Source organism: Lathamus discolor, chromosome 2 (genome assembly GCF_037157495.1).
Source record: "Lathamus discolor isolate bLatDis1 chromosome 2, bLatDis1.hap1, whole genome shotgun sequence".
In the NCBI taxonomy this organism is placed as follows: Eukaryota; Metazoa; Chordata; class Aves; order Psittaciformes; family Psittacidae; genus Lathamus; species Lathamus discolor.
Window position 1 is genome coordinate 45,681,186 of NC_088885.1, and position 13,785 is coordinate 45,694,970.

Genomic DNA, 13,785 nt, shown 5'->3' on the forward strand with positions numbered 1-13,785 from the left:
AACTGAGGGATGAAACGGTCTCTTTTATCATTTTTAAAATTCAAAGTTTATCAAAATTTTCCTTTCCAACTTTTTTTTTTTTTTTAATATCCTTTGAGGTAGATTCATCCCTGTGTATGACAGCAGCTCTCTGCTCAGCCACATAGCTTTACTCTATATGCCACACACCCCTATCCGGCTCCCAATGGCTTTGCAACATGCTCCCACCACCCTGCCGAGCACATCGCCTGCCCGCCACACATGCATTGCCACTCCCTACATCCCCAGCCAGCCAGCCCTTGGGGACCACAGCTCAGCTTTGCCCTCCAGGCCATGCAACCACCCTGTGCTCATGCATGACTGTGCTGGCAGTGTGTGCGTCTGCTCTCACATGGCAGACAGCCCCCACCACGTAACTTCATAGCATGTACAGATCCAATGAGACCATTAATACATATACAATCGCATGAAGTCTACATGTTGCTCCCTGCTCCAAGCCCTTCGTTTTTCCCCTGTGCTCATACTGTTTAATAGATGATTGTGCTTCCACTTGTCTCACATTATTACACTGTGGCACAAATCTGGGTGATTTGTAAAGGCAAAAAGCAGTGACAAAGGATATATGATGTTTCCTTCAGTGTCTAATTTTAAAGGCTATAAGTTAAAGTTTTTGTCAGTACTTCAAGTGATTTAAAATGACAATGCTGTTTCTTACTGAAACATTATTTTTATTAGCTCTTAGGTTAAATACTACCAGCAACTGATGCCAAAAACTTTCTTCAATTTGAGCAAACCAATTTTGCAAAGGCACAAAGTCTACTTTCTTAAACGACATTAGCAGTCTCTATTTACTATCATCTGCTCCATTAGATTTGATAAATTTCTATTTCTAGTTCCCTTACACTAAAAAAGTAACATTTTGATGAGAGCAGAGGAGGAATATAGCAAGCAACTGCAACTGCAAAATAGTTCAGTTTTGGTTGCATTTAATGAAACAATTTATTATAAAAGCACTGTGTAAAAATAAATAAATAAACAAACTATTTAAATAAATGTTCTTTGATTTTTTTTATTTTTCATTTTGACAATCTGTACCTGGAAAAATAACCACCTAGAGCTATAGTACACCCAGGACTCAATAAATAGGCCATGCTCAATTGCTACTGAATATACTTCTAACCTCCAGGATGATCTGTAAACACTGCAAGGATTAGGCACTTCAAATGAACTATAGAAAGAAAAATAATTAAAAAACTATTACAGTAACTAGGGCTGGTGAGTTTTACACTCTCCTTTTCAGCCAATACTATTAAGTACAACTTTAACTGTAACAGAATTTGTTTTCATTTTTTCTAAAGTAAATATACGCTGAAGCTTTCTGGCTTCTAGAATTCATTAAAACATAGTTCACCACACATTTGAAGCATTTTTTTTTTCTCAGAACCAGGCGATTTTTAAGGCAAACTACAGTAAGTGGCTTGTTTTACAACCACATCCATCTTCAGTAACGGGAGATATCCAGTGTTTATATACAAAACTTGGTTAAAAGCATACCAGATAAATAAAACTAAAGTACAGTAAAAGGTGTTTTTCCTTTTTTTCCAGCCACTGGGCTTGTTAAACACACAATATATAACTGCTTAGTCCAGATAGTTATGGTCATGCTCCTTCACCCAAGTTGTCTTACTTGTCTCTTTTTTTTGGAATTTAATCCAGGTGTTACACATAGACGAAAACTACACTCGATTAATACCACCCCCTATTGCTACCATCAAAGCCACTATGCACTTTCAAAATCTAAGCATCGTACTTTATTAAAACACAGGTTTTACACCATTCTAATCACATCTCATTCAAACAGGGAGGATAATAGGAAAATGAAAAATAATTTACAATAATTTTGAGTTTGATCTGTAACTTTTTTTTAATGTGAATAATATTCAGGGGTGAAAGCAGTTCCTAAGCACTGATAATTAAACCACAAACATTAATATAACTCATATATTCACACTCTGATGGCTTTAATCCTTCAAAACACCCATACATTTTAATATTGTGTACTCATTCTCAACTTATAAAGCTGCAAGTCTGTGGCCAAATTCTGCAACATTTTAAGAGCTAAAAGTATTAGCTGTTTAAATAAAAACTATAATTTTATCACTTGATTACTTGCAACTTTGCAGTATTCCTACTCATGTTGTAAAGTCTGTTTAAACAGAGATGCAGTTGTGAATTATTACTTCTAAATTCTGTAAATTCTCTTACTCCCCAAATGATAAAGTAAATAAATAATATTTTGGGGTTAAAAAGGTGAATTATTCCCAGTTAGACCCAAGTAATGTTATGGTGTCCTCTGCATCTAACCTAATTAAAATAGGATTCCAAAGGTCAAAAGCTAACTTATATTAATAAATCATAAAGGTTCATAATTGCAGTTGGTGCATTATTTTAATTACTAATAAAAAATATGCTTTGAAAGCTATTTCTCATTATCCTTGTGTGAAATATTACAATCGAATGTATGTGGAAAACATTCTTTTTACATATTCTTTTGTTCTGCTGAGATGCCCAGGTTTCAGCTCCAAACGCAAATCAACTCGCACAAATAATAACTCAACTCACAACATGTACCCGATGACCACTTAAGGCAAAGGTAGCAGTTTTCTACTTAAAATAATTATTTCCAAGTACTGTGTTAGCACCATAATAGCCAAATATTCAACTCTTTTACATCATCTCTCAGTACATTAGAGCTTGAAGCTGGGAGCAGATTTTCCAAGATTTCTTTGAAAGGACAAAAAAGCCCCTAACAACTGTGAATATTTATGAGTTCAAAGTGTATAAACAGGTGTCCTCCTACATTCACATACATGTACAACCTGGTGGAGTATACTAACCTAGATATTTATCTCTATAGAGAATTTTCTTTTTCTGTATGACTTGATTATTCACAGCTATAGAAAGCAGCCATGCAAGTACTGGAATATTCATGTTTTCATGCAATTTGACTGGCAGTTCTGTAATTGTGGTAAGCTGCTTTGACCAAAGTTTCTATAGCAACAGCCTTACTGTCAATTCTTACCTGTTTTCTGGTCATCCATTGTACTGAGCTTAGTCTCGTCAGCTACTGTTAAAAGGTAAATGTATAACGGTTAGCCCAGTTAGTGCCCATGCCCCACATGCATCCAACATTCCTTCTGTTTCGCATATTTTTTGGTCAAGTTAGGGGACCTTGGCAATGTCATACTTCATGCAAATAAACTGCAACAGTAAGCAAACATTCTGGGTAGAAGTGGCAGCAAACTAGTAACCTTCATGCAATGTCAGTCATGTTCACATCACAGGCAGGTACAATATGTTATTTACACGTTAGCACATCACAACTAGTCAAGACAAGTCAATATCACCAACCTCACTGTCCCCTGGGGAAGCTGGTGAATTAGGGACTGTAGTGAAGATATTCACAATTATTGTAAAGGAGCAAATTGTATTATATTTCATTATTCTGAGTAGGGAATTTGGTGTCTTTCAACAATCAAAACTCACTGTTTAAGGTTACTAGAGCCTGCACTTCAGAATCTCAATTCAAGGGCAGAAAAAAAGATGGGCTCGTTAGCGACTACTTATTCTCAGTTGGTTTATCAGTTAAAATTATTTTAATTGACTGCCTGTCTCAGCCACTGCTATTTTATAGGGCTTCTAATATAAATATTAAAACTTGAGTCTCAAGCAGATGTCAGACTAGCCCCATTTTCTAATTCTGAATCCATCTACAGATTGAGAGACTATGAAGGGTCTTTAAGGCTAACTGCATTATGATCATGAACTGAGAATTATCCTGTTTACCCAGAACCACAGTGTGGTACAATTTTATGCAGTTTCAGCTCCATTTTAATAAATAGCTTTAGCGCTTATGTATAACCATATAGCCAGAGAGCTACTATATTTAAATGTATGGACATTTACAAAGCGGTACAGACAATACACAGGCCACTTGGCCACTTATGTTAAGAATACTTTACTTCCCGCCACTAGACTTTGCGTGCAGTAGTACTGCACATCAACAATATGTTTGGAATTACAAAATCTATATACTTACAACATGAAAATCAGGTTCAAATAAAACAATTGAAAAAATATCACTCACTACCTAGATCCATGCTTTTGGATTTTCGTGTTTTAACAAACTCCAACTGACTGGCATCTGAAAATTGCTTTGTACGCTTTTCTGACATGCTCTGGCGTCCAAAACCCTCTCGCTGGAAGGCAAGCACTGGATCAACATCTGGACTAAGAGTGCTGTAGGAAGGGAAAAAAATCATGCAAACATTTATCAAGAACACGCAACCTTTCACTCTGCAGAGAAAAGCATTAATTTAGCATGTGACTTCTACCAACGATAAAGTACACATTTTAAAATAAACCACCGCAAGTAGTCAGTTACGCACACAATGGGTTTGTTTTACTGCATCAAGCAATTCTAGTTAAGAAGTATCAAGAATTTTACTTATGACTTTTAATGAAAGATATACATATCCGGTGTACTATACATATACCATCAGAATGCACAGCCCCAACACAGGAATAATTTGACAGAGAATAAACCAGCTCCTTTTTCTTCATGAGAAACAAATATATTCTGTTGATAGTGAATTACTAGATTTGTCTTCATGACAAAGTGTTTTTAGTAAAGCATAAATAGAAACTGTCCTGCCTGAAGCCCACAGAGCTTTAAACTTCTTAATTTAAAGACTTCACATGAAAATATGTGAAATTGCTTTTGATTTTTTCATACCATGTCCTAGTTTTAACCTGGCTATGAAAGGCAAACATATTTTTTACTTATCACTTCCCTACAGTGCAAGTATCTATCGCAATGATTGCACCACCGAATCAGAAATTGGGGTAAGTGGACTGAGCTTCAGTCTCTTCTGCGGGTTTCTTGCATGACCTTGGCTGAGTGAGTCACATCTTCAGTGAGCAGTGGTTGGTGTTTCATTGTGCTTCATCAGAAGCATGCTGATGATAGACTTATTAATGTTGGTCAAACATTGACAGAATCATGAATGCAAGAATGCAGGTAAAATTTGGTGTGCAAGCTAAACCCTAGGCTTGCAATGTGTCACCAGGGCCACAACTCATGTTAAAAATGAAAAAAATTTAAAAAATGCAAGATTACTTATTGCCAATAAATAATATGAAGGGAAATTCACACAAAGATCTTCTGGCTCCTGAAAAAGGGGAAGAGTATTAGAGAAAGCCTGAAGACAAGCCCAAAGAATTTTGATTTCTACTTCAGCTGGCACAAAAAGAAATCGACAGCATAAAATACTGAGGGAAGAAAAGTGTTTGCACTGCTGTTACCTATTCTAAAAAAGATTCCTCAAAATCCTCCCTCTGATTATTGTTGTACTTCAAGGTAAAAAAAAAAATTAAATAAAAAGCTAAATATCTTGTCAATGAAACCTCTAAAACTAAGTATCATTCAAAATACTGTATGCATACATGTCAGTGTTCAGTAATATGCCTCAAAAGAATTATTTTCCACTTTAAGGACTACGTATAAGACACATCTTATACCTATTGAGAAAGAGGCAAATAGTGAATTTCTGAAGAAACCAACTTATACTTTTAAATTCTGTAACATGCATATGTTTATGTGTGCCATGCACTGTAATATATAGAAGTGTCTTTGATCAATGCCTGGGTATTAGGCACAACAGTGAAGAGAGGTAAGGAAAAGTATCTAAAGGAATCAAGTGCTATAAAGGACGAAAATCGCAATCTGCATTACCAGCAGCCTAGAAGAAATTCAGCCTAGTAGTGGCAGATTTACAAATAATAAGATATGTGTGTGTGACAGGCATATAATACATAAGTGAGAGCAGGATCAGAGCTTATACGAATAAAGTCAATGTCAAGTGCCTTTTGACTTTAATGTTTCTGGCTCATGCTCATAATGTTTTACATTTAATTACTGCAACTATTTCAGAGATGTCTGCACAATTTAGCAACATTTGAAGCATATGCTTAAAAGCTCTGATGAATCAGAGCCTGAACTCAAAAATAACTATTTAGCCCTCACATTCACTCCCACAAAACAGGGAAAAATTATCTCCACATGATAGAAAGATAAAACAGACAAGGCCAATATACACTTCTAGAATTTACAGCATGTAGCTGATTAAGAACCACCTAAGTCTGAACGTCCTCCAAATGACTCAACTGAACTTACAAGGTTTCAACGCCTTTTGTAATCAGAATATAAATGACTTTACCAGGCCACACAGGAGTTTCTGGCTCACTGCTAGTCAACCCTGTCTCTGAAGGCCAGAAAAATGTGGTTTTACTAAGTGAGAATTTCCTCTAGCAACATCTGTTAACACAGCTCACGTTAGTTAAAGATGACCGGCTTCATCTTGCCGAACAAAATGTATCCTGTGACGCTTTCTTCAAAAAGGGTGAATTCGTAAAACTATTTGGTTTGGCCACATGCTCCTTTTTTTTCATATGAAAAAAGAGAGCAATGAGGTCTGGACATAGTGTCAGCAACCAGGAATTCTGGACTGGATCTCAGCATTTTCACTCACACCACCTCCTTTAGGGGCTTTCTCTCTGCTTCCCTTACCTACCCTTATCACACGTACTTTCCACAAACACTTACTAGGAGGATTATTCCTTTGTGTTTGCTTAATATCTTGCATATTAGAGGCACTACTTAGCACCAAAAATTCCTTCTTCTCTGACATCACATCTCAGACCTTTTTACTATACTAACATATGAGCCCTATCTAGAGTCATCAGTTTTCACATCCTGGTTTATTTGTATTATTAATGACACATGACTGTGTTTTAGTAATTAAGGAAAAAGCAGATTACAGGAGTTTGAATGCCAGTACATTGCCTAAAAGTATTCAATAGCCCCCATGAAGATCCACAACTGGAAAAGCCAATGAGCACAGAGGAGGAACTAATGCCCCTAAAAATGCCTCATTTTAATATTTTTCAACTACATTAATAAAAGACAGAAGGTGAATTTAGTGCAAGTCATTAAGCAATGCCAAATGCAATTTACTATATTCTAGCATACTTAACAAATAAGATTTCTGGAATGACAGCTGATCCTTAAAAGAATGTAACCGTCTTCTGACCCTCAATGTTATTAAAATTCCACTTATTAATCCTGTCTTATTGCCCCTTTGTTTTCATAACATTTTCATCAAGGATTAGAGAGATATTGTGAAGCTGGAAAAGCTTACATTTTCTTCTGTGATTCAGAACAGCTGCCATTCTTGTTTGGATAACCCTTCATCCATATTCTTAGTTTTACCCTCTGCGCCTTCCAGCAAAATCATACAATGCACCTTCGTTTTACAAGCCTTCCTTCATCCATTAGCAGCAGGAAATTAATGCAACAATGTAATTCTGCTGCTATTTACTCTTTTACAAATAGAATACATTAGATAGTAAGGCGCTACACTGATCTACGCTTTTAAGTGCAATTGTATCCAAAAACCTTTACAATTTTTTGAGCATGATCAATTCCAAAATATCTAATCCCCATTTTACTTGCTGCTACTTTCATTTTCCAAGAAGTATATGAATAGCAAGATAAGCGCAGAAGTAAATGCAAAGGCATCTGCAGGTTTCAAATGGGCTCTTACTTTATGCTGTAGTTTTTTGCTCATATTCAGCTAAAAAAAAAGTCCCTCATAAATAATCTATTATGTGCAGTCTAGAGTACTAGTCTATTTAAACATCTCAAATTCTCAGCTCTAAAACCTTTTACAAAAGACAGATGGACTTTTCAGAGGACTCAACTACAGGCATGACTTGTCCAAGAGAAGAGCTGAAATATTATAGAAAAACGCATGGAAAAATAATAATCCAAAACATACACAAATGAGGATGAACAAAATTACATTTCATACAATCATTAAAGCAGTGCTTAAAACACAGAACTGAATTCTCGGACATAAGATGAAATAAGCTAATATAAAACAAAGATGAAGCTGACAGGTGCGTATCAGCTGGCAGGTGCTGTTGCTGTTTTATTAGATATTGCTGACACATTCATAACAGGCTCAACAGACAAGAAAAATAAGAAAATTCATATACTTCACACCATTTGTGGTAATTATCTAGCTTCAAGAAGTGGCAGTGTACAGGGGTGGGCTTTTATTTTGCTATTGCTATAGATAATTACAGGACTTGCAAATTAAATCTTAGATCTGTATTAATTGTACTAACTAAGCAATAAACAGTATTTCTTTGCCAGGAACCCAAGCAAGTCAATAACAGAACTTAGTGCATTTCTCACTAAGACTCTTATATTAAAATGGGTAAAAGTAATTGGAGAGTCAACCTAAGATTCATAGAAATTATTTTTACTATGGATTAAACAGTAAAGTTACTTTCCATAAGAAAGATGGGGAGAGACTTTTTAGCCTATTATGACAGGACAGTGGTAATGGTTTTAAACTAAACAAGGCTAGACATAAAGAAGAAATATTTTACAATGAGGGTGGTAAAACACTGGCACAGGTTGCCTGAAGAGAAGGTTGATGATGCACCACCCCTGGAGACATTCAAGGCCAGGCTGGATGTGGTTCTGGGAAACTGATCTAGGTGAAGATGACCCTGCTCACTGCAGGACAGGTTGGACTAGATGACCTTTGAAGGTCACTTCCAACCCAAACTATTCTATGATTCTATAGTTTCAAATATGCAGCTAATACTTTCCATATTTTTATATGTAGTTATTACAGCACATTTTGCATTATAATTAAAATCCATATAATGATATCAAAGGTATTCCTTTGTGCATAATAAAGAAATCTTATCTAGTTCCTGTTGCACAAACATCAACACTAAAGCAAAATAAAAGAGCTTCCTTAATCTCTAAACAGAGTTTAAATTACTACACATTACTAGGAAAAACAAAAAAGTAGAGAAAAATACTGAAAGGCTGCTAGATATATACTGGAATATAAAAATAAAATCTTTGTTTTGTAGACTTAGAAGTACTTTGAGGGAGGTTTATAATTAAAAAATTCCAATTGGAACTATTCTTTCATCTTTGATAAACACAAGTGCTTAAATTTTGCAATGTTTTTTTCCTTTTTTTACAAAAGCTAGATCAGTTGACAACTAAATTAATATTAAGTCATCAAACTAACACAGCTAAATACTGATTTGGTCTTAATAACAATTAGTAACATTTCCACAAATGTGCTTTGAGAGAGCACAAACCTGCAACAAGAAGTAGAAAGTCTAATTATCTGTACAGATTTTCTTCCTAAAACAGTGACAATTACCAGTTTGAAAATAGAGAAATCTAAATGTAATGAAAAAAAAATAAAAAAAAAAATAAATATTAGTAGCCAAAGAATAAACTAAAGGAAAAGACATAACGACAGTCATCTCGCTTTTTCCTTCCACTAAACCACGCTCTTACCAGTCTGTTGACTCATTAATTGCAGCTTTAGGCCATCCACCAGCATCAACAGTGCCAAAGCCAACATCATCATGGGAACTGGATGACGACTGGTCAGAGAGATGAGGAGGGAGGACTGACAGTCTGTCATCTTCAATAATGACAGTGTCCTCTTGGGGCATGTTCACCGTTGGAGACAGCTGATATTTACCTGAAAAACAAAAGGGAGAAAACCCCCAAACTTTAATAATGTCAGAAAGTGCCTTGAATAATATATAATCAGAGCTGATAAAATGTCATATCCAACTGCAGTGCTACTAATAAAAGTGACCCAACACTAATGCGACTAACTGTATTTTACTTTACATGCATTTTCCTATGCAGAGTTCTGAAAAGTAATACACACCAGTTGTATCTGTGGCCTACTGCAACAGGATCACAGACTCACAGAAGGGTTGAGGATGAAAGGGACTTTGTGTCTGGTACAACCCCTCCCCCTGGCTCAAGCAAGGACACCTACAGCCAGTTGCCCAGGACTCTGACCAAATGGCTTTTGAATGTTGGTACTCCACGGCCTCCCTGGGCAACCTGTGCTTGCTCACCCTCACAGTGGAAAAGTGTTTCCTGATGTTCAGAGGGAACCTTCTGTGTTTCTGTCTGTGTCCACTGCCTCTGGTCCTTTCACTAGGAACCAGCTGTCCCAGAAGACAGTATCTTCTCTTGCACCAAATCATTTAGTAGAAACAAAGAATGAACACAATGGGGACTAACAGAACTCATCACTTCTGATCCATCTTGCCCTCATAAAATTTGAAACTTGTTTGACTGTTGTTGGGAACTTACAATCCTTTAATAATGTCTCCACAAAGAAAATAATTGCAAAAAGAGATGGGAACTCATGGCTAAAGATAAACAATTTGAAATTTTCATTTTCTCTCTCCTTTAAAAAATAATCCAGAGGCACACGTGCAAAATTTGGGAAAAAAAAAAAAAACAACAAAACCCAACAAAAACCAACTTTAATTCTATTACCACTAAATTCAAGTAAGTTTTTACGCTGTTGTTAAAATTCTTAAATGAGAGCCATCACATAAATGAAAGACATAAGGACTCAACATTATTCTTTGTTAAGCAGCACACTTCATTCAGCTAATTTGTGAGAAAGCAGTTAAAAGATGCTATTTAGAGGATTCTTACAAGCTATTTCTAAGTAAAAATTAGTTTTAATGTGCATAAAAGTATTTTAAGCCCACTACCACTTGCTTTTATAGGGCTAAATCTATACACATAATTATATTTTCCAGTAATCAGTTCAATGCGTTAAGATTCTATAACAATTTTCAAAATGCTAAGAAAAGCAGAAGCAGCTTTTAAACCTATAGAAAACTTTATGCCACCAAAACAGATTAAAAAGCTGTGAAAAAAATCAGGAAGAATATTTTAATTGCAATGGTCTGTAACATAACAGTGGCTGAAACTGAATAAATCATCTTTCTTTCAGAATATGTGCATGAGATACAGAGTTGCAAGCATGGGAGTTATATAATATTATTTGGATGACAGTGAAATAAAGAATTATCACAATTTAAAATTTTAACTTGGAATAAACAGATGTTATTTCAGCATCTAGAAACACTAAGCTAAAAACTGCCCTAAGGAAAATAAAGATCTGCAAATTCGGATGGGCGTTATTTTGTTACCTGAGGCAAAGGGTAATTATCAAGTTTGATTCTTTCATATTAGTTGTGCATTATTTTTTAAGCGACAGGATACATTTAAAAATATTTTTTCCTCCTGGATATTGTTTCGTCCTAACTCTACTACACGCAACATTATTTCTAATGAATAATCATGACATTACATGACTTTTATTCCTTGAATCGTATTATTTTACTAAAACAATTACTAAAATTGTCACATCTCATGAGAAGAAACACACTATTCTAATCAACTGCTAATCTAAGAACAAACTGTAAATTACTGTAGAACTGTGATGCACTGCAGTGGAAACTTGTACTTCTATAACATAAACTGCTTCTATGGACATATCAAACATTGTCACAATTTATTTTTCCTAAAGGCATGGAAAAATTGTGTAGACTTGGAGGAAAAGAATCTTTTTGTCTTTTCTGGAAAGGTTTCAGTTGCCATCACTACCTTTGCATGCAATTATTAAAAAAAGAATGAATAAATAAAACGTTATTCATAAAGAGCTAGCTAAAATCCTCACTGCACTACATAATACATTTTGTATGGCTTTCCAAGGGAGGGAAAACGGGCTTCAAAAGAGATCACTAGAGAAGGCTGAAGAAGTGGCTGAAAGAAAAAGGTACTGCATGGTGAACATCTCATCACTGTCAAACTGAAATGAATGTGTTCAGTTTGCATAACAGCTGATTCTTTGCCTGGCAATAGCTTCTGTGATGGACAGGCTAATGTTTAGCCTGGTAATGTACTTCTTTCCAAACATAATGCATACAAGACTGTTAACTCTGTAGTTAATAACGTCTCCAAAGAATTGATTGTGAAAAGGTATAACCTTATGGCATTCGGCAGATTGAACTTCACATTTGAGAGGCTACAGTAATTCAGTAACATTTTCAAATTTTCACTACCCTTCTTTACATCTGACAAGGGTGAAGACTGACATTTTAATAGTTGCTTTGGAATTAAGGAGAAAACCCATCTGACATGCCTATGCTTTTCACTGCAGATGAAGCTAACAACAGGTGAAAGGCTTCAACTTCAGGAGATGGTTACAGAGACCTCAGCAATGGACTCAATACATCCTTTGTAGAAAGTTCAGCTGAAGCAGACAGAAAATAACCTGGGAGAAAACAACTTTGCAAGTGTTGTGAGAAACATTACAAGGAAACATCAAAGAAACTTCAAACCTAGTAATTATCATTATATTTGACTGATCTACAAATCTAAGATGTTGCTCAAGCTGTCTACAAAACTCCAATAAAATAATTTTCCCTCGGGCTAGAAAAGTGCTACAAGATTTAGACTCTGAATACACCTCAAGCCCAACAACCTTGCTTCAACAAGGTAATCCGTAATAATATAAAACATTTTGGATGGTGTAAAAAGAAGTGAAAACATTATCCCTTTCAAATGTGTCTCATCTCAGGACAATGAGGCTCAATTTTCTTAAACAAGTTACCAATCTGAGCAAGCATAGCCCGAGGACCATGCCAAGCTATGGGTAAAGACGGTTCCCATCTGTCTGTGCAGAAAAAGGAGTCTCAGACTTCCAGTATGAAATGACTGATTTCCAGGTCTATGAGGACTTTCAGCTTAGAATGAAAATTATGCCAAACAGCAACACCTGAAACCTATAATGGTAGAGATCTATAACAGACCAGAAAACAGTCTGGGCCTGAATTAAACCACCAACATAAAGCACTCAACCCCCCCACCCCCCGAGCATACACAGTACATAAAATGAAAAACAGGCTTCCTCATGAAGAACACAACTACTTCAGGTCCTTTTAAATCTTGAAAACCCCTCAAATTCGGTTAATGTGTTTGCTGTTGTAACTTGGCTACACACAAGTATGTATATGTATGTAGATATGTATATGTACATACATATACAGTACCATCACAGTAACTGTTATTGCCATGGTACTGCATCTGGCTGGCTTTTGTGCTTTTGCTATTGCTTTTGTTGTAGACCGGGGAAGGTCTAAAACATCTGGTGAACACACAATACGTTCAAATTCAAGTATTACTTTATGAGTGATTCTCATGAACATTTTGATATCCTGGAATTCAGACCAGTGGTATACTTCAAGCCTCCTCCACAAGTATATGGCCTATTTACTCTGACATGGCAAGTAATTCCTAACCTGCCTTATCAAGAAATCATCATCAGCTACTCTGTGATGAAGAATGAAGTATTAACCCAAGTAATAGAATAACAAATAATAGAAACAATAATAAAAGAAAATAGTGATGATGATGATAATAGTGATAAGACTTCATACAGGAGGGATACAGAGAATTGTGCAATGAGAAATTAGAACTTCTCCAGATTTTTATTTTTTTATTTTTATTTTTTACTAACAGCATATTTGTCCCCAGCAATATATTGAGTTTTGACAATTTTCCCATAAATATCATATAATCTAATTTTCCAAGCTACATAGAGGTGGGATTGGGAAAAAATGTCTGGGGAATGTCTAAGGACAAAACATTTCTCCACTATATCCAGGTTTTGGATTTCAAGAGAATACTCAGATCTCTGAAGACTATGGTAGCAGACCACCACATTCTGATGAGATTCCTGGCCAGAGAACTGCATTCTGCTTGTAAAGGATTAGTTGCATTTCACTGACACACGTGCTTTCCTGCTTTACATCTCT

General features: G+C 35.7%; 1 protein-coding gene across 15 annotated transcripts in view; it reads right to left on the reverse strand.

The window, feature by feature from the left end:
* The window catches only part of PARD3 (par-3 family cell polarity regulator), a 458,414-nt gene that overhangs the window by 154,118 nt on the left and 290,511 nt on the right, over positions 1 to 13,785 (reverse strand). For 9 of the 15 annotated variants that reach the window (XM_065666723.1, XM_065666721.1, XM_065666728.1 and 6 more), the window contains 3 exons: positions 9,437 to 9,626; positions 4,127 to 4,278; positions 3,062 to 3,106 (listed from right to left, as the gene is read on the reverse strand). In XM_065666723.1, coding sequence (XP_065522795.1) covers positions 3,062 to 3,106; positions 4,127 to 4,278; positions 9,437 to 9,626 — 387 coding nt within the window. The remainder of the gene's footprint in view (positions 1 to 3,061; positions 3,107 to 4,126; positions 4,279 to 9,436; positions 9,627 to 13,785) is intronic. The other 6 variants (XM_065666722.1, XM_065666715.1, XM_065666729.1 and 3 more) reach the window with 3 other exon arrangements.